This window comes from Chrysemys picta, chromosome 4 (assembly GCF_011386835.1).
Source record: "Chrysemys picta bellii isolate R12L10 chromosome 4, ASM1138683v2, whole genome shotgun sequence".
Lineage (NCBI taxonomy): Eukaryota > Metazoa > Chordata > Testudines > Emydidae > Chrysemys > Chrysemys picta.
Window position 1 is genome coordinate 111,323,254 of NC_088794.1, and position 18,537 is coordinate 111,341,790.

The following is an 18,537-nucleotide window of genomic DNA, read 5'->3' on the forward strand; positions in this document are numbered from 1 at the left end:
CTATGCCATTATCTAAATCATTGATGAAAATATTGAACAGAACGGGACTCAGAACTGATCCCTGCAGGACCCCACTCGTTATGCTTCCAGCATGACTGTGAGCCACTGATAACTACTCTCTGGGAATAGTTTTCCAACCAGTTATGCACGCACCTTATAGTAGCTCCATCTAGGTTGCATTTCCCTAGTTTGTTTATGAAAAGGTCATGCGAGGCAGTATCAAAAGCTTCATTAAATTCAAGATATATTGCTTCCCCTCTATCCACAAGGCTTGTTACCCTGTCAAAGAACGCTATCAGATTGGTTTGACATGATTTGTTCTTGACAAATCCAAGCTTATTTATCACCTTATTATCTTCTAGATGTTTGCAAATTGATTGCTTTATTATTTGCTCCATTATCTTTCTGGGTACAGAAGTTAAACTGCTCTGTAATTCCCCGGATTGTCCTTATTTCCCTTTTTATAGATTGGAAAAGGGCAAATATAGTGCCAGTCTTATGGAAGACAGGAGATTCCAGGACTTTTCAAAGATAATTGCTAATGGCTCTAATATTTCCTCAGTCAGCTCCTTGAGTATTCTAGGATGCATTTCATCAGGCCCTGGTGACTTGAAGACATCCAACATGTCTAAGTAATTTTTAACTTGTTCTTTCCCTATTTTAGCCTCTGATCCTACCTCATTTTCACTATCATTCACTGTGTTAGAGGTTCACCAACCTTCTTGGTTAAAACTGAAATGAAGAAGTCATTAAGCATCTCTGCCATTTCCACGTTTTCTGTTGTTTCCCCCCCCCCTCATTGAGTAACAGGCCTACCCTGTCCTTGGTCTTCCTCTTGCTTCTAATATATTTGTAGAGTGTTTTCTTGTTACCCTTTATGTCTCCAGCTAGTTTGATTTCATTTTGTGCCTTGGCCTTTCTAATTTTGTCCCTACATACTTGTGTTATTTGTTTATATTCATTCTTTGTAATTTGACCCAGATTCCACTTTTTATAGGACTCTTTTTTGAGTTTCAGATCACTGAAGATCTTCTGGTGAAGCCAGGGTGATCTCTTGCCATACATCCTATCTTTCCTATGCAGTGGGATAGTTTGCTCTTGTGCCCTTAATAATGTCTCTTTGCAAAACTGCCAACTGTCTTCAATTGTTTTTCCCCTTAGACTTGCTTCCCATGGGATCTTATCTACCAATTTCTTTGAGTTTGCTAAAGTCTGCCTTCTTGAAATCCATTGTCTTTATTTTGCTGTTCTCCCTCCTACCATTCCTTAAAAACATGAACTTTACCATTTCATGATCACTTTCACCCAAGCTGCCTTCCACTTTCAAAATCTGAACCAGTTCCTCCCTACTTGTCAAAATCAAATCTAGAACAGCCTCTCCCCTAGTAACTTTCTCCATCTTCTGAAATAAAAAATTGTCTCCAATACATTCCAAGAAGTTGTTGGATAATTTGGGCCCTGCTGTGTTATTTTCCCAACAGATGCAGGGCCGGCTCCAGGCACCAGCCTACCAAGCATGTGCTTGCGGCGCCACCTGGAGGGGGGTGGCGCTCACCCGGGGAGAGCGGGGCCTCGGTCAGGCTCACCGCCCTCCCCCTGGCGCTCCAGCCGGTCGGGGAGAGCGGGGCCGCGGCCGGTATCTCTGTCCTCCTCCCGGAGCTCCGGCCGGTCGGGGAGAGCGGGGCCGCGGCCAGGCTCTCCGTCCTCCTCCCGGCGCTCCGGCCGGTCAGGGAGAGCGGAGCCACAGCGGGCTCACCGCCCTCCCCCCGGCGCTCCAGCCGGTTGGGGAGAGCGGAGCCGCGGCCGGGCTCTCCGTCCTCCTCCCAGCGCTCCGGCCGGTCAGGGAGAGCGGAGCCGCAGCGGGCTCACCGGCCTCCCCCCAGCGCTCCAGCCGGTCGGGGAGAGCGGGGCTGTGTCCGGGCTCGGCGCCCTCCCCTGCCACGCTCCCCGCCGGGGGAGGGGCGGCGGGAGGCTTTTTTGCCTGGGGCAGCAAAAAAGCCAGAGCCGGCCCTGAACAGATGTCTGGGTAGTTGAAATCCCCCATTACCACCAAGTCCTATGCTTTGGATGATTTTGTTATTTGCTTAAAAAAAGCCTCATCTAACTCTTCTTCCTGGTTAGGTTCTCTGTAGATGACCCCTACCACGACAGCACCCTTGTTTTTTACCCCTTTTATATTTACCCAGATACTTTCAACAAGTCTGTCTCCTATTTCCATCTCAACCTCAGTCCAAGTGTACATTTTTAATATACAAGGCAACACTTCCTCCCTTTTCCCCCTGCCTGTCCTAGCATTTCGAGTTCTTCCTTCTTATTCCCCATACTTCTCACATTAGTATACAGACATCTAAGATACTGATTTGATTTCCCCTCCGAGTTCTGTCTTGTCTCTCCCTTATCCCTGCTATAACAGCCCATGCTCCCTCCCCACATTCCGACCCTTCTCTCAGGTCTCTATGTTTTTTATTACCTGTGGGGTTTGGTCACCTGCCTCCTTCGAACCTAGTTTAAAGCCCTCCTCACGAGGTTAGCCAGTCTGTATCCAAATATGCTCTTCGCCTTCCTATATAGATGGACCCCGTCTCAGCTTAGCAGTTCTTCTTTCTGGGATAGCATCCCATGGTCAAGGAACCTGAAGCCCTCCTGGCAACACCATCCTCTCAGCCAGGCATTCACCTCCTGGGCCCCTACCTTTGACTGGAAGGATCAAAGAGAACACCACCTGTGCTCCCAACTCCTTCACCCTTGCTCCCAGAGCCCTGTAATCGCTCATGATCTGCTAAGGGTCATACCTCGCAGTATCATTAGTGCCCACATGGATGAGTAGCATGGGGTAGAAGTAAGAGGGCCGGATGATCCTCGACAATCTCAGTAACATCTCGGATATAGGCCCCTGACAGGCAGCATACCTTCCGGGATGCCACGTCAGAGCGACAGAAGAGATTCACCAACCTGCCCTACATTTCTCCTGGATGTGGTGGCTGCGATCCTCCCAGCCTTGTGGGTACATGGCTTCTCCTCCTCCACCTTTGGGGGTGATTCCTCCGCCCTGACCTACAGCGGCGATGGCTGAACCCTCTGGGGAGTTTACCTCATGGTCACAGCTGCCTCCTGGAGAAGAAGATAGAAAATTGCGGTAATCAGACTTTTGGTGTCCAGTCAGTACTTCTGACTGGCGACTGTACAGGTCCCCTTAAAACTGGACTTTCTGGTTGAAAACCAGACACCTGGCAACCCTAGGTGAGATTGCTGTAATTTTTTATCTTCCATTAAAAAGAAACAGAAACCTAAGGGATTGCATACAATAAAACCTGCATGAAAAGAATGTTACTTAGGGTGCACCTGAAAGTTACAAAATAACAAATTTACGGTTGTTCATGCACCCTTAATTTTGTCCCCTTGTATGTTACAGTTAAAATGTAATTTTGGTTATTAACTCCCTTTTTTAACTGCTCTAAACAGACAAATTCATTTTAGGTTGCAGTTTTCCATGCTTGAACTTTGCCTGAAGCAAATTGTTTTTGCAAAGTTCCAGAAAATCTGTTCAATGTTTTGAGGTGTATGTGTATGTGTGTATGTGTGTAAACACTCTGCCATAAGTTTTAATCAGGAATTTTACACAAACATAACTAACTTGTGACTGAGATTATTTTGCTCAAACTTGCTTTGTTTTGAGTAATACATTCTAAGGAGAGTTAAGGAAACATGCTGTGTTTGAAATAAATTCGTGTAGTAATTTTGAAGTTGCTGGAAGTTTTTTGTGCATGCACAGGTTTTTTTATTTGATGTTTTTGCTCAATCTAGAGATTAGAATGTTGTCAAGAAACATTCAAAATAGGCCAGTTAGGTTATTTTACTCAGGTTAAAATGGCTTTGAATATTTGGATCACTTTGAAGTGCTTTACGTTAATCTGAGTTTGCAAAGACTGAGAAATCTTACACAAGCGATCTGTCAGGAGGTCTACGGAGTTAGAGGACTGAGCACAGAGCTGAAGTTCTAGTACTTTTGCAGTGTATCACCCAGAGTGAAAAAGAATTGGTCATGCTTTACTTTCATGCTTGTATTATTTTTCTGCAGAAGGCAGGTGAATTGTCAATATTTTGTGCTGCTAAATGTTGTATTTTATATTTTATTGGTTCTAGATGCATATCTGTCAAAGGCTGAAATTTACAGAAATCAAGGCAATAATGCATTGGCAATCATAAATTGCACTTTAGCAGTGAAATGCAACCCTACAGATGATGACATTTATTTCAGGAGAGCTGAGTTGTTGGAAGAGGAAGAGGATTTATTATTGGCAATGGATGATTATGCCAAAGTAGGTTTTCCTTTTTGTAGTGTAACATTATTATAGTAACATCACTGAATTACAGTAACTCCTCGCTTAACATTGTAGTTATGTTCCTGAAAAATGGGACTTTAAGCGAAACGATGTTAAGCGAATCTAATTTCCACATAAGAATTAATGTAAATGGGGTGTGTGTGTGTGTTTTGGGGGGGGGGGGAAAGGAGGGGGCTTAGGTTCCAGGGAAATTTCTTTGACCAGACAAAAGACTATATTATATACACACACAGTATAAGTTTTAAACAAACAGTTTAATACTGGTACACAGTGATGATGATTGTGAAGCTTGGTTGAGGTGGTGAAGTCAGAGGGTGGGATATTTCCCAGGGAATGCCTTACTGCTAAATGATGAACTAGCAATTGGCTGAGCCCTCAAGGGTTAACCCATTGTTGTTAATGTAGCCTCACACTCTACAGGCAGCACGAATGGAGGGAGGGGAGACAGCAAGGCAGACCAAGACAGAGACACACACCGTGTGAGAGAGAGATGCACATTGCCCCTTTAAGTATACTGACCCCACTCTAAGTACACTGCCTTTTTAAGTAGATCAGGAAATTGAGACAGCAGCTGCTGCCTCTGTCCTGAGCCCTGTCCTGTTCCTCTCCCCCGCCCCCCGCTCTATGGAGATGGGCTCAGTGGGGTGCAGGAGCAGGGGGGAGGGGGAAACCCTGACATTAGCCCCCTTCCACTCCCCCTCCCTCCATAGCAATCAGGAGGCTCCCAGAGGGCAGGAGCAGCACATGGCAGTGGGGGGAGGGACAGCTGAACTGCCCGGCAATTGATAGCTTGCTAGGCTGCTGCCATACAGGGAACTTAGGGGAGCGGGGAGATGCTGGGGGCTGCCGGTCCACTCTGGTTACAAGCCCCACCAGCTAGCTCCAATGGGCTGTTCTTCCTGCAAGCATTGGACAAAGCAGGCAGCTGCCAAACGACGTTATAAGGCAGCATTGCGCAACATTAAACGAGCATGTTCTCTAATTGATCAGCAATGTAACAACGAAACAACGTTAACTGGGATGACTTTAAGTGAGGAGTTAGTGTACAAATATTTGGATTTATCTGGCACATAGCTTTCAGAAACTTATATCCTTTTAATCAAACAAATCATTCCGTGTGATGGAGTTAGTACATATTTTCTGTAATTTATCCTGGACAGTGATTCATAGCTAAATTAAGAGTCAGTTTATAAGCTTGCCTAGTTGGTTATGTGTTCCAGTTTTACAGCTGAAGGGAAAAGAATGGCAAAGGAAATTAAAGGACAAGGAAAGTGTTTAAAAGAATGGAAGATAGTTTATACTTTTAAAAAAAATAGTATATATTCTTTGGTATCTTTTCATTTCGGATTTTTAATTTATAGGAAAATAAGTATAACTATTGTGCAAATATTATGTGCTTCTTAAATTTTTCAATGTAGTGTTTTCAGTATAATCCAAAAAGAACAGATGCACTTATGAAACATGGAATACATTTCTTTGAGAAATCAATTTGGACTATAGCTCTTCAAGATTTTACAGCTGTGATTAAGGAAGATCCCAGCAATGTTCAAGCAAGGTAAAATATATAGTCTGCAATTATTATTCGATTATTAAAATAGGGTTAAAAGTAATATAGTAACATCTCATCTGCAAACACAAATTAAACTACCATCTCTATGCAGGTGACTCACAGATCTCTGTCTCTACTCCAGACCTGTCTCTGTCTATCCAAACTAAAATCTCGGCCTGTCTCACTGACATCTCCTTGTGGATGTCTAGCCATCAGTTTATACTCAATATGGCTAAAACAGAGCTCTTAATCCCCCAAGGGTTGCCAACCCTCCAGGATTGTCCTGGAGTCTCCAGGAATTAAAGATTAATCTTTAATTAAAGATTGTCATGTTATGAAATCTCTAGGAATTTGTCCAACCAGAGTTGGCAACTTTACTCCCAAGCCTTCTCCATTACCTTCTTTCTTGACCACGGTGGAGAACACCACAATTCTACCTATTGCTCAGGCCTGTAATCTGGGTGTCATCGTTGACTCTAGCCTCTTTCTAGGTCCTCACATCCAGGCTAAGTCTAATTCTTGCAGATACTTCTGCAAGTGCTTGTATATTGATGATTATACTGTAGGTGTGTGCATGTCCCAGGAACAGCTGCTGGAGATTTTTCCGGTAGTGGTACATATGGGGGCAGCCCCCCTCACAGCTGAGCTCCTCATTCTTTGAAGCGAGGGTATAAAGTGCGGAGCCAACCCGCCGCTCCTTCAGTTTCTTCTTACCATCCATGGTTGGTGGTCAGAGCATCTGTGTTCCCGGTTAACAAAAACTTTAGTCTACTCTGTAATACCTAATAGTACTCCTTTTTGTCACTTGATGCTTTTAAATTTTTTTATTTCATTTAAAAAATGTTTAGTTCTTAATAGTTTTTTTCCAGTCAGCAGGGCCTCCAGTCCCTGCTTGGGACCAGGGGAGCCTGTGTCAAGATCCCTGGGTTTTTAACTTTGCTCAGGCTGCAGAAACCTATATATGTCAGAGACCCTCATTTGCATTGTCTCAAGTGCTTAGGCAAGGATCATGTTAGAGATAAGTGCTTTATTTGTTGTGGTTTCAAGCAGGGCTTTGGAGCTATGCTCCGGCTCCGCTCCAGCTCCAGGCAAAAACCTGGAGCTCTACTGCTCCAGAGCTGCTCCGCACTCCAGCTCCAGGCTCTGCTCCAAAGCCCTGATTTCAAGGCTAAGACAGAGAAGCTGAGGAAGGAACATCTCCATTACATCCTCATGAAGACTGCTCTTAGACTGGTGTTGGAACTTCCTCGGTTGCCCAAAGGTAGTTCTTTGATGACTCCTTCCCAAAGTGCTCCTGCAGCTATGCCCACAGACAGGAGCTGCAGGACAGTTCTGTCTCCATGACTGTCTTTTTTGAAGTCCAAGACTCAGAGCAGATCTGGCCTCAAAAACACAACAAGAAGATTGTTCTACTAGTGGTAGAGTCTGCCCTTTGGCTCGCTGCTTCCTGGTCCTGGCTCATATAGAAACACCTGAGCCATCAACGCCCATGCCTTCCCAGGGACCACTGAGATTAGCTACTTCTCCAGCTGCAATGGAGGAATCATTTCTGCTCATTGCGGGACAATAACCCATGTCTGTACTCACTACACCAGAGGCTTAGGCCATAGCAGGGACTTGTTATGTCCATTGTTACCACGGTCACCATTGCTTCAGGACAAAATCCATCATCCAGCACTGGCACAGCTGCCAAGATGTGGTATTAAAGGTAGTCCTGCCTATCAATGAGGACATTATGCAGCTAGCTAAAACACTCTGGCAAACCCCTTCCTCCTTTTCCCCCATGGCCAAATGAATGGAATGTAAATACCAGGTTCTGACCCAGTGGTTTGAACAGTTTTATTTACATCCCACACTTGGCTCTTTGGTAGTGGCTGTGGTGAATGAGAAGAACTGGCAGGACCAGGCCAAGGCTACCCCCAAATACAAAAATGCCAGAAAGCTCAATCTTTCTGGAAGTAAAATTTATTTTATGGCAGGTTCACACCTCGATATTGTCAATCACTATGCTCTGTTGTGGAGATCTGACTTCTCTAACTGGGAGGCAATATCTCAGTTTGTGAGCAAGCTGCTGGAAGATTCCAGAGAACAATTTCAATCTCTCGTTGTTGAGAGCCACTTTGTCTCTCAATCAGCTCTTCAGGCTTCTTTGGACGCGGCGGATTCCACAGCCAGGGCTATAGCAGTCACTATGTACTGTTCTTCCTGGTTGGAGTCCTTGGGGATTCCCGTGCAGGTGCCACAGACAATTGAGGACTCCTCTTGAAGGAATGTGCATTGTTCTCACCTAATACAGATGAGGTGTTGCACACACTAAAGAACTCTCAGACCCATCCTAGACCTTTGAAAGCACAACAAATACATCGGGAAGATAAGATTCTGTATGGCATCCTTGGCTATGATTATCCCCGCCGTAGATCTGGGAGACTGGTATGCTGCCCTTGACTTACAGGATCCCTGCTTCCATGTGGAGATTCATCCTGACCACAGGAAGTTTGAGTTTGTCGTAGGAGATGACCATTACCAGTTCACGGTCTTACCCTTCAGCATGTCGTCAGCATCGAGGGTCTTTATGAAATTCATGGCTGTAGTTACAGACTGTCTTCATGGAAGAGACATCACTGTTATCCTTACCTGGACAACTTGTTGATTTGGGACTGCTTCAGATGCCAGGTACATGCTGTGGTCCATCAAACTCTGTGTCTGTTCAACATCCTGGACTTGAAATTAAACAAAGAAAAGTTGATATTTGTCTTTGCACAGGTAGAATTCATTGGGCAGTCCTGGATTTGACTTCTGTCAAGGTGTTTCTGTCTCTTTCCAGATTTCAGACTCTATGGGACCTCTGAGCATCCCACAAGGACCATCCTGTGAGGAATTGCTTCAGGCTCTTAGGTCACATGGCTTCATGTATATGTGTGACCCCCCTCAGAGCACTGCAGGCATGGCTCAAGTCAGTTTATTATCCTCAGATTCACTATCTAGATAAGCTGGTATGCGTTCCTGACAAGGTGTTGTCACCTCAGTGAATGAGCCAAGGGAGTCCCCTTCTCTCCTCCTTTCCCTTCCAAGACTTTGGTAACAGATGCTTCAGCCATGGGGCTTGGTGCAAATCTGGGCATTTATCAGGCTCAAGGTTTATGAGTTGCCCACGAGGCCAGGTTACATAAGCATACTTGAGTTGCACACAAATTTGCCTGCATATCAGCAGTTCCTGCCTCACATTCAGGGCAAAACTGTCCAAGTGCTCACTGACAACGCCACAGTAGTGTATTATGTGAACAAGCCAGGGGGTGCCAGCTCAAACAGCCTTTGTCAGGAAGCAGTAAAATTGTGTAACGTGCATTTGGAGCTCAGACACTCTCAGGGCATCTCGCTTGCTGGGGGTTCAGAATGGTCTAGTGGATCATCGGAGCAGCTCTTTCAGTTTAGACCACAAATCGTCTCTCAACACAAACATTCTAGCTTGGTTGTTCCACACAAGGTTTTTTCTGTTGGTGGATTTGTTTGTGACTTGGCAGAACAGGAAGTGCCCCTGGTTCTATTACAAAGCAGGTGACAGCCCCGGATCAATATCAGATGCTTCTCTGTTTCCATGGGACAGGAGTCTGCTGTATGCATACCCACCTCTGATTCCCTGCAGTACTGCTGATTCGCAGCATAATTCTCAAGCTCAAGAAAGATCATGACAGAATGAGCCTTAAAACTCCAGCCTGGCCAAGACAGATTTGCTGTTCAGAGCTCCACAAACTGCCCACTCAGGAGCCCATGCTGCTACTGATAACCAGCCTCATAACACAGAACCGTTGTCGGGTGCTGCACCCAAGTCCTGAAGTGCTGCATGTCAATAGTTGAATGCAGAAGAGGCACATTGCTCAGTGGCAGTCCAGAATATTCTTAACAGCACAAAATCTTCCACAGGAGTTACTTAATGCGTCTCCCCACTCAGACGAATATTCAAACAATACTGGACTGTCTCTTGCAACTTAAGAAGTCAGGTCTAACTTCATTAGCTCCATTAGGATGTGTTTTGCAGCCATTTCAGCATTCCACCCTTGCACAGATGGTAAGACTTTATATTCATCATATCATGAGCAGAGTCCTGTAAGGTCTACATAGATTTTTTCCATCTAACAGGGACCCAACTCCTTCCAGTGTAGTATGCTTTGATGGATTCTATTTTCAAGCCTTTAATATCATGTTCACTTCCACAACCATTATTGAAGGTAGCTTTCTTAGTGTCTGTGAGAGTGGGAGGACTAAGTACATTGGTCACTGATCCACCATACACAGTTTTCTACAAGGACAAACTTCAGCTTAGACTGCACCCTAAATTTCTCTCAAAAGTGGTATCTGATTTCCATCTGAATCAATCTATACACCCACCAGTTTTCTTCCCAAAGCCACATACACGCAAGTTCAAGTGAAGACTACACTCCCTGGATGTTTGTCGAACTCTTTTTTTTTTTTTTTTTTTTTTTAACCTCAGTGGGACAAAGCCTTCATGAGTTTCTTCCCAGCTCTTTGTTTCTTAGGCAGAATGTATGAAAGGGCAGTGAACCACAATTCAGGGACTCTCAAAATGGATCACCAGCTGCATTTTAGTATGTTATGCTATCAAAGCGGTCATGCCTACAGACAGGCTCACAGCACATTTGACCAGACAACATTTGGCCTTGGCAGTGTTTGTGGCACATGTTCCAATTAAGGACGTCTGCAGGGTAGCGATGTGGTTTTCCGTTCATACATTTACCAGACATTAGTCACTGTCCACTGCATCAAAGGAAGATTCAAATGTAGGGAAAGCAATCCTACATTCCCTTCTGTGACGAGACTCCGAGTCCCGCCACTTGGAATAACAGCTTGGGTGTCAATTACAGTGTAATGGACATACGCAAGCACTTGAAGAAAAAATGGTTACTCATCTTCTTGTACCTGTTGTTCTTAAAGATGTGTTGCATATCTCCATTACACGACCTACCTTCCTTTCCCAATGCATTGAAGTCTGCTAGGGCTGTCTGTTAATCGCAGTTAACTCCTGTGAATAACTCAAAAAAATTAATCACGATGAATCACAGTTTTAATCGCACTGTTAAACAATAGAATACCAATTGAAATTTATTAAATATTTTGGATGTTTTTCTACATTTTTATGTATTGTATTGTATTTGGTGTTGTAACTGAAATCAAAGTGTATATTTTTGATTATCATTTTTACAGTGCATATATTTGTAAACAAAAGAAATAGTATTTTTCAATTCACCTAATACAAGTACTGTAGTGCAATATCTTTATCATGAAAGTTGAACTTACAAATGTAGAATTATGTAAAAAAAACCTGCATTCAAAATAAAACAATGTAAAATTTTAGAGCCTACAAGTCCACTCAGTCCTACTTCTTGTTCAGCCATTCGCTCAGAGAAACAAGTTTGTTTACATTTGCAGGAGATAATGCTGCCCGCTTCTTGTTTACAATGTGACCTGAAAGTGAGAACAGGGGTTTGCATGGCACTGTTGTAGCTGGCGTTGCAAGATATTTACATGCCAGATGCACTAAAGATTCATATGTCTCTTCATGCTTCAACCACCATTCTAGGGGACATGCGTCCATGCTGATGACAAGTTCTGTTCAATAATGATCCAAAGCAGTGCAGACTGACGCATGTTCATTTTCATTATCTGAGTCAGATGCCACCAGCAAAAGGTGATTTTCTTTTTTGGTGCTGTGGGTTCAGTAGTTTCCGCATCAGAGTGTTCTTTTAAGACTTCTGAAAGCATGCTCCACACTTCATCCCTCTCAGATGTTGGAAGGCACTTCAGATTCTTAAAGCTTGGGTCGAGTGCTGTAACTATCTTTAGAAATTTCACATTGGTACCTTCTCTGTGTTTTGTGAAAACTGCAGTGAAAGTGTTCTTAAAATGAACAACATGTGCTGGGTCATCATCCAAGACTGCTATAACATGAAATATATGGCAGAATGTAGGTAAAAACAGATCAGGGGACATATAATTCTCCCCCAAGGAGTTCAGTCACAAATTTAATTAATGCATTATTTTTTTAACAAGCGTCATCGTCATAGAAACATGTCCTCTTTTTTTACAGTGCAAATATTCATAATCAAAAATAAATATAAAGTGAGCACTGTAAACGTATTCTGTGTTGTAATTGAAATCAATATATTTTAAAATGTAGAAAACATCCAAAAATATTTAAATAAATGGTATTTTATTATTCTTTAACAGTGCAATTAATCGCGATAAATTTTTTTAATCGCTTGACAGCCCTAGCATTTATCATCAGCTTTCAGTGTGAAAGATCTGAAGAAGGGGCAGGGTGAGGCAGCTCTGCCCTTTATATCCTCGCTTTGGAGCACGAGGAGCTCAGCTGTTCATGGGGTTGACCCTATGGGTATTGATAGGGAAAATTCTCTGGCACTGGTGCATGGGACACAAACACACCTACAGTGTAATGGACATATGCAACACATCTCAAACACCAGTTAAGAAAATGTGAGTAACAGTTTTTTCTTTCTGAATAACTTCTCTAAGATGTGGCCTTTTCTGTCCATCCACACAGCTAAAACTTGTCCCGGCTCTCATTGTCTTGTCTCAGTTACTGCAACAACCTTTTTTCTGGCCATGACAAATACAGTCTTCCCCGCTGATATCCATTTAGAATACTGCTGCAAAATCCTTTCCCAAGCCCATCACTTTATTTATGTCCCCCCTCTTTGAATCTCTTCACTACCTCCCTCTTCTTTGTTTCAAACAGAAGCTTCTTGTCTTCACTGTCAAGACCTTTAGTGAGCTATCTCCACCCTACCTGTCATCACTCATTCAGTATCTAAATGTCTACTCCCACCTCTGATCGACCCATGAAGTTAGCCTCTATTGGCCACTTGTTAAATTTGCAAATAAGCACATTTGTGCTTTCGCCCATGCTGCCTCTCATGCCTGAGACAAGCTCGCTGTAAACATCTACAAAAAAACTCATGATCCTCCTTCAACACCCTCCTTAACTCTCTCCTTTGCCGTGAGACCTATGAAAACATAGACAATGGTTTGACTGCTGGTGTGCTGAGACCATAGCCTACCATGCTGACCATATTGTCTTATTGTTTCCTTGTACTCCATCATCTATCTGTATCCATCTGTTGTCTTTTATCTTAGACTTAGATTGTAAACTCAGTGGGGCAGGGACTGTTTTTTTTGTTTCATGTTTGTACAGTGCTTTCCACAGTGGGGTCCTGGTCCATGACCGTGGCTCCTGGGTCTTACAGTAATACAAATAATAATATAGGATTGACAAATATGCATTAAATAATAAAAATAATTTAGTTTCCAAAGAGATTTGTCATAGAAGTTGAAAAGTAAGTCTTCTAGGCTAAGAAGTTCCTTAGGGAGTGTGCCCAGTGATTTGAAGGACTTTGGATCCCGATTCAGTAAAGCACATAAGCATCTGCTTAAATCCAGTCAAAGAGGTTACTACAGAGTCAGCTGGATTTAACCAAATGCTAAAGTGCTGAATAGGGATGGATTTAAACACCTGGTTAAAGTTAAGGATGTACTTTCAGCTTAGTTGGGTACCTAATTCCCTTAAGTTACCTTGAAAAGTCTAGCATTAGTGCTTTTGCTGAATTAAGGTCTTAGTTCTTTAGTATTTCTTTTTATGAAGCATCAAAACCTAAGTTTTGATTAAATTAAGTTTTTTCTTTGTTTCTAAGTTGTAGTGGTAATTTGAGGTTTGAGTTGTGTGGATTAAGGAATAAGCCATATGTTTTTGCCAATATAGAGTTTGCGCTCTCTTTTAGGTACCACTCACACTCTGGAGCGGACTCTCCAAAGTGGATATACGCTGGCAAGAAATGTCTAGCAGAGAATTCTCCATCTGCAGAGGGGAGTTTTCCAGTGGTGGAAGGGGCATAGCTGCCTCCTGCACCAGCCACTCATCATCCCCCAGCATAGGGGACATGGTAGAGCAGAGGTCCCCTACACCCATTACTCCTCTGGCATGTGGTCACTGAGAGACCTTATGCCACTGATGTAAGTTACAGTTGCTCTTCAGCAACTCTAACTTACACTGGAGTAAGACTGTGCAGGATCAAGAGCTAAAAGATCCTTGAAATCCTCCCCCTGCCCCCAGGGCCGACGAGATGTGGAGGAAACTGGTACAAATTATCGGGGCCCGGCGGTCCAGAAGGAGGTCCAAGGCCCAGCTTCCCTCCCCCTCATTGGCCCTGTTTAGCCAGTCCGCCCTTGCTGGGGGGCCCGAAATTTTTTTTTTTACCGGGGCCCGAACCTGCTCTCGGTGGCCCTGCCCGCCCCTGAAGTTCAGAGGCAGATGAGAGTTTTAGCCCTATAGCTAGTCCCATTGACTTCAGTGGGACAACTCACTGTATGTACGTAAAGTTAAACACATGGTTAAATCTTTAAAGGAACACAGTCTTAATTTGTGTGTCTTTTTAATAGGTCAGGGTTAATACATATTTTAAGTGACCTTTTTGAATAGAAGTAAAGTACTTTTATTATGTTTTATGGAATGCAGCATAAGTCCCACTGGATGACATAGCAATGGAAAACTTCCCCAAAAGAATCTTAACTGCAGGGCTTTCCAGTCAGCTCTGTTTCATCTGAGCCTGCAGTTTACTTAAGTATGTTGCTAGTTAATTGAAGTTAGGTAGTAATATTGTGAAATTAAGAGGCATCGATGGGTACCAATTCTGTAAACTGGATTACCTGAAGGAAATATTGAATGACAATAAATGTTTATAGGCAGTTTTAGTGGTAGTAAGCAGAGCTCCATTTCTTTTCTTTTAAATCAGTGTGAACTGAGTAAGTCTGTATGGGTCTGATCCTGCAAATTGCTCTGCACAAGTGTTCAGCTGCACTCACACAGAGCCCCATGTGAAGCTCCATGCAGGTGCAAAGGTCCGTTATGCAGAGCCCCATCGACTTCAGTGGGGCTTTGTGCTGGTGCAGTAGTCTGCCCATATGAATCCATAGGCAGGATTTGAACCTTTCAGAGTTGTTTTGTCACTACTGATTTAAACAAGAAAGAAAATGCTTCTGACAAAAGAAAGAAAACTCTTACTACCACTAAAAGTACCATTAACACTTATTCTATCCTTTGACTTTTTCTTCAGATAATTACTTTGAGACTATGCAGCAAAGAAACAAATTAAGTACTATTAATGCTAAGATGATCCAAATATTCATATTGTAGATAGCTTCATATGGCTTCATTCTGTAAGTATAATTTTTGTATGGAAAATTGTAAATAAAAAAAAATTATTTTCTCTGTACTAGGATATATCGAGGAAGAACATATGCTAAACGACAGCAGTATAAAAATGCAACCGAAGACTTTTCTGCTGCAGTTCATCTAGACCCTTCTAATTGGTTAGCATTCTATTGCAGAGGTTGCATACTGCGAAAGATTGATCCAAAGAAAGCTCTGCAGGACTTCAGTGTTTCTGGTATTATTTCCTAGTGTCAATACTGAAAGGGAGAAGTTCTGTACTGGTACCAGTGCTGTTCAACATATTCATAAATGAGCTGGAAAAGTGGGTGAACAGTGAAGTGGCAAAATTTGCAGACGATACAAAATTAGTCAAAATAGTTAAGTCCAAAACTAACTGCAAAGAGTTACAAAGGCATCTCACAAAACTGGGTGATTGGGCAAGAAAATGGCAGATGAAATTCACTGTTGATAAGTGCAAAGTAATGCATATGGGAAAAATAATCCCAACTAAACATACAAAATGATGGGGTCTAAATTTAGCCATTATCACTCAAGAAAGATCTTGGAACTATCGTGGATAGTTCTCTGAAAATATCTGCTCAGTGTGAAGTGGCAGTCAAAAAAAGCTAACAGAATGTTAGGAACCATTAGGAAAGGGATAGATAGTAAGACAGAAAATATCATACTGCCACTATGTAAATCCATGGTATGCCCACACCTTGAATACTGTGTGCAGTTCTGGTTTCCCCATCTCAAAAAAGATACGTTAGAATTGGAAAAAGTACTGAGAAGGGCAACAAAAATGATTAGGGGTATAGAACTGCTTCAGGGATGACTCAAAGGGTGACATTACAGAGATTTATAAAATCTTGAATGGTATGGAGAAAGAGAATAGGGAAGTATTATTTTCTCCTTCACATAACACAAGAACTAGGGGTCACGATGAAATTAATAGCAGCAGGTTTAAAACAAACATAAAGAAGTACATCTTCATACAATGCACAGTCAACCTGTGGAACTTGTTGCCAGGGGTTGTTGTGAAGGCCAAAAGCATAACTGGGTTCAAAAAAGAATTAGAAAAGTTCCTGGAGGATAGGTCAGTCAATGGCTGTAAACGAAGATGGTCAGGGACGCAGTATTCACTCTGCACTTTGTCCCTTTTAATTTGTATTAATTTAGTGTTAGTATTGGATATTGGCTGTTAGCCATTTTCAGTTATTTCCCACTGTTTCCAAATTCCCCCTTTGTTTTATTTTAATCATTTGAGAGTAGAAGTAATAAAGAATTATAATTATATACTTGTATGTACTTGCTCCATTTTATACATACCATTTTCCATGGTACATAAACTGGTTTCTTTGCATGGTGGTCCCACCAGTTAGTTTATATTTCACTTATGATATTAAATATAACACTAAGAAAGCTAGAATAAAAGTAATATGCAGATAAGCTATATAATAAACAATTAAAATTCAAATGTGAATATTGAAAAGTTACAATTAAAATATATTTTTTCCCCCAGTGCTCCTCAATGACTCTTTTGAAAATCTCAGTTCTTTCATTCACCGTGGGATCTTATATTCAGAACAATGTCAATGGTCACTAGCAATCTGTGACTTTGAAAATGCGCTGGCTCTGGACAGGTGATTGGACTTTTAATATAGAGTATACCACTTTGAATTAGCTAAGGGGGAAAACTTATGTTCATATCCATCAATCTATGTCTGTCTGTCTAAGTACTGCTATGACCCCTATCAATGTAGACTTACAAACATTTATGAATTTATCCTTTATGAAACAGGAAAGCATTATTATTCCTATGTTAGAGATAGGGAACTGAGCAGAGAGATTAAGAGTGGGATTTTCAAAAGTGTCTAAGTGACTTAAGGGCACCTTTTGAAAATTCCACCCTCATTGACTTGCCAGAGATCACATGAGAATGTTGTGCCACAGCTGAAAATTAAATAGGGTCTCCTGCATCCCAGTGCAGTGCCTTAAGCAATATTATTCTTCCTCTTATTTGTTGGAAAACTATACATATTTTCTGCATCCCACCATCTCCCACAATTCTGGGCATCTGAGCTTCTCACCTCTGTCTGCAGCTTCACAGAGACAGATCAGTGTTTTGGCTCCACATCCCTCTGCTCCTGCTTGCTGCCAGAGTCTCTGGCTCCATGCCAACAGACAGTGGCAGTTTCTGTTGCTCCTGCTCTTACCTTGCAATTTGAGCTGTTTCTACCCAGATTTTGGGCAGGGATGACAGCAGTCTCCCACTCCAACATTCCTCCCCCTCCCTGGGTCAGTTAACACCTGAGGGGTTTAACTCTCTCTGAGCCTCCGCTTCAGTGTCTCACGGCTGGCTCCTCTGTTCCTTGCAGGTGTGGCGAGCAGCCAAGAAAGCACAGGGTTAAATCCAAACAGTGCTCTGTTTGTAAGGCAGGGTGAGTGGTGCCCACCCTGCACCCAGCCTTCTGTCCCTATCTCTGTTAGGATTCAGGGCTACGAGTCAGACAGGCAGGTAGGGTCCCCAGCTCATCAAGGCAGCCATGACTCCATTGCAGGAAAATGGACCAGGAACCCCAGTGCAGAGCAGGGAGAAGCTCTAAAAGCAAGGAGGACCCAGACCACTCAACAAAGGGGGTAAGTCCCAAGGGACCCCTGCACAACAAAGAGGGGACAGATCCCCCAAGTTGTAAAGTGGGTCCCAAGCACCCTGAGGAAAGAAACAGGCCTTCTAATCAGCCCCACTCCCTCCCAAGATGACCCAGAAGGCTCTGACTGAGGAGTTTCCCCCTCCCGGGGGGTTGGACACAGTAGGGAGGATTCTGAGACGGACCTCTTGAAGGGGCTCCAGGCACTAAGAAAGGCAAACGGCAAAAGGCCTCATCAGAGCTGCAGCAGGGCTTCTATAATCCCAAAGTGCACAAAAAAGGTTAAAAAAAAATTAAAAAGGAACAAAAAGGGAAAGAAAAAGCACAGAAAGTCAGGAAGTATGAATCCTCTGGCTCCTCTTCCTCCTCATCCTCCACCAAGGAAGGTAAGCTGTCTGACTCTGAATTGAAACAGGATGGGGGGAAAATGCAGGAAAGATTTTTTTCCCCCTCCAAGACATCTCAAACTATGTGCAATCAGATTGTTTCCAGGCTTCAAATGCAACCGGAGAAGGCTCCTGTGGGTAAGCCTGAGTAAGTTTCTCCCCTCAAAATCTTCCCCTGAGGCAGCAATACTTTTTCTTCAGGGAAGTGATTAGTGATGAGTGGAACAAGCCTGATAAGACATTAACAAGAGTCACCTCAGGCTATATAACATTCAAGAAACAAAGGGCTCTGTTGCTGACTTACCAAAGGTAGACGCCATTGTAGCATCCTTCACCAGAGATATGGAGTCTACACTAAGGACTCCAT

General features: G+C 43.0%; 1 protein-coding gene across 6 annotated transcripts in view; it reads left to right on the top strand.

The window, feature by feature from the left end:
- The window catches only part of TTC6 (tetratricopeptide repeat domain 6), a 141,352-nt gene that overhangs the window by 74,151 nt on the left and 48,664 nt on the right, over positions 1–18,537 (top strand). For all 6 annotated transcript variants that reach the window (XM_005301543.5, XM_005301542.4, XM_042858491.2 and 3 more), the window contains 4 exons: positions 4,144–4,319; positions 5,762–5,898; positions 15,199–15,368; positions 16,656–16,776. In XM_005301543.5, coding sequence (XP_005301600.2) covers positions 4,144–4,319; positions 5,762–5,898; positions 15,199–15,368; positions 16,656–16,776 — 604 coding nt within the window. The remainder of the gene's footprint in view (positions 1–4,143; positions 4,320–5,761; positions 5,899–15,198; positions 15,369–16,655; positions 16,777–18,537) is intronic.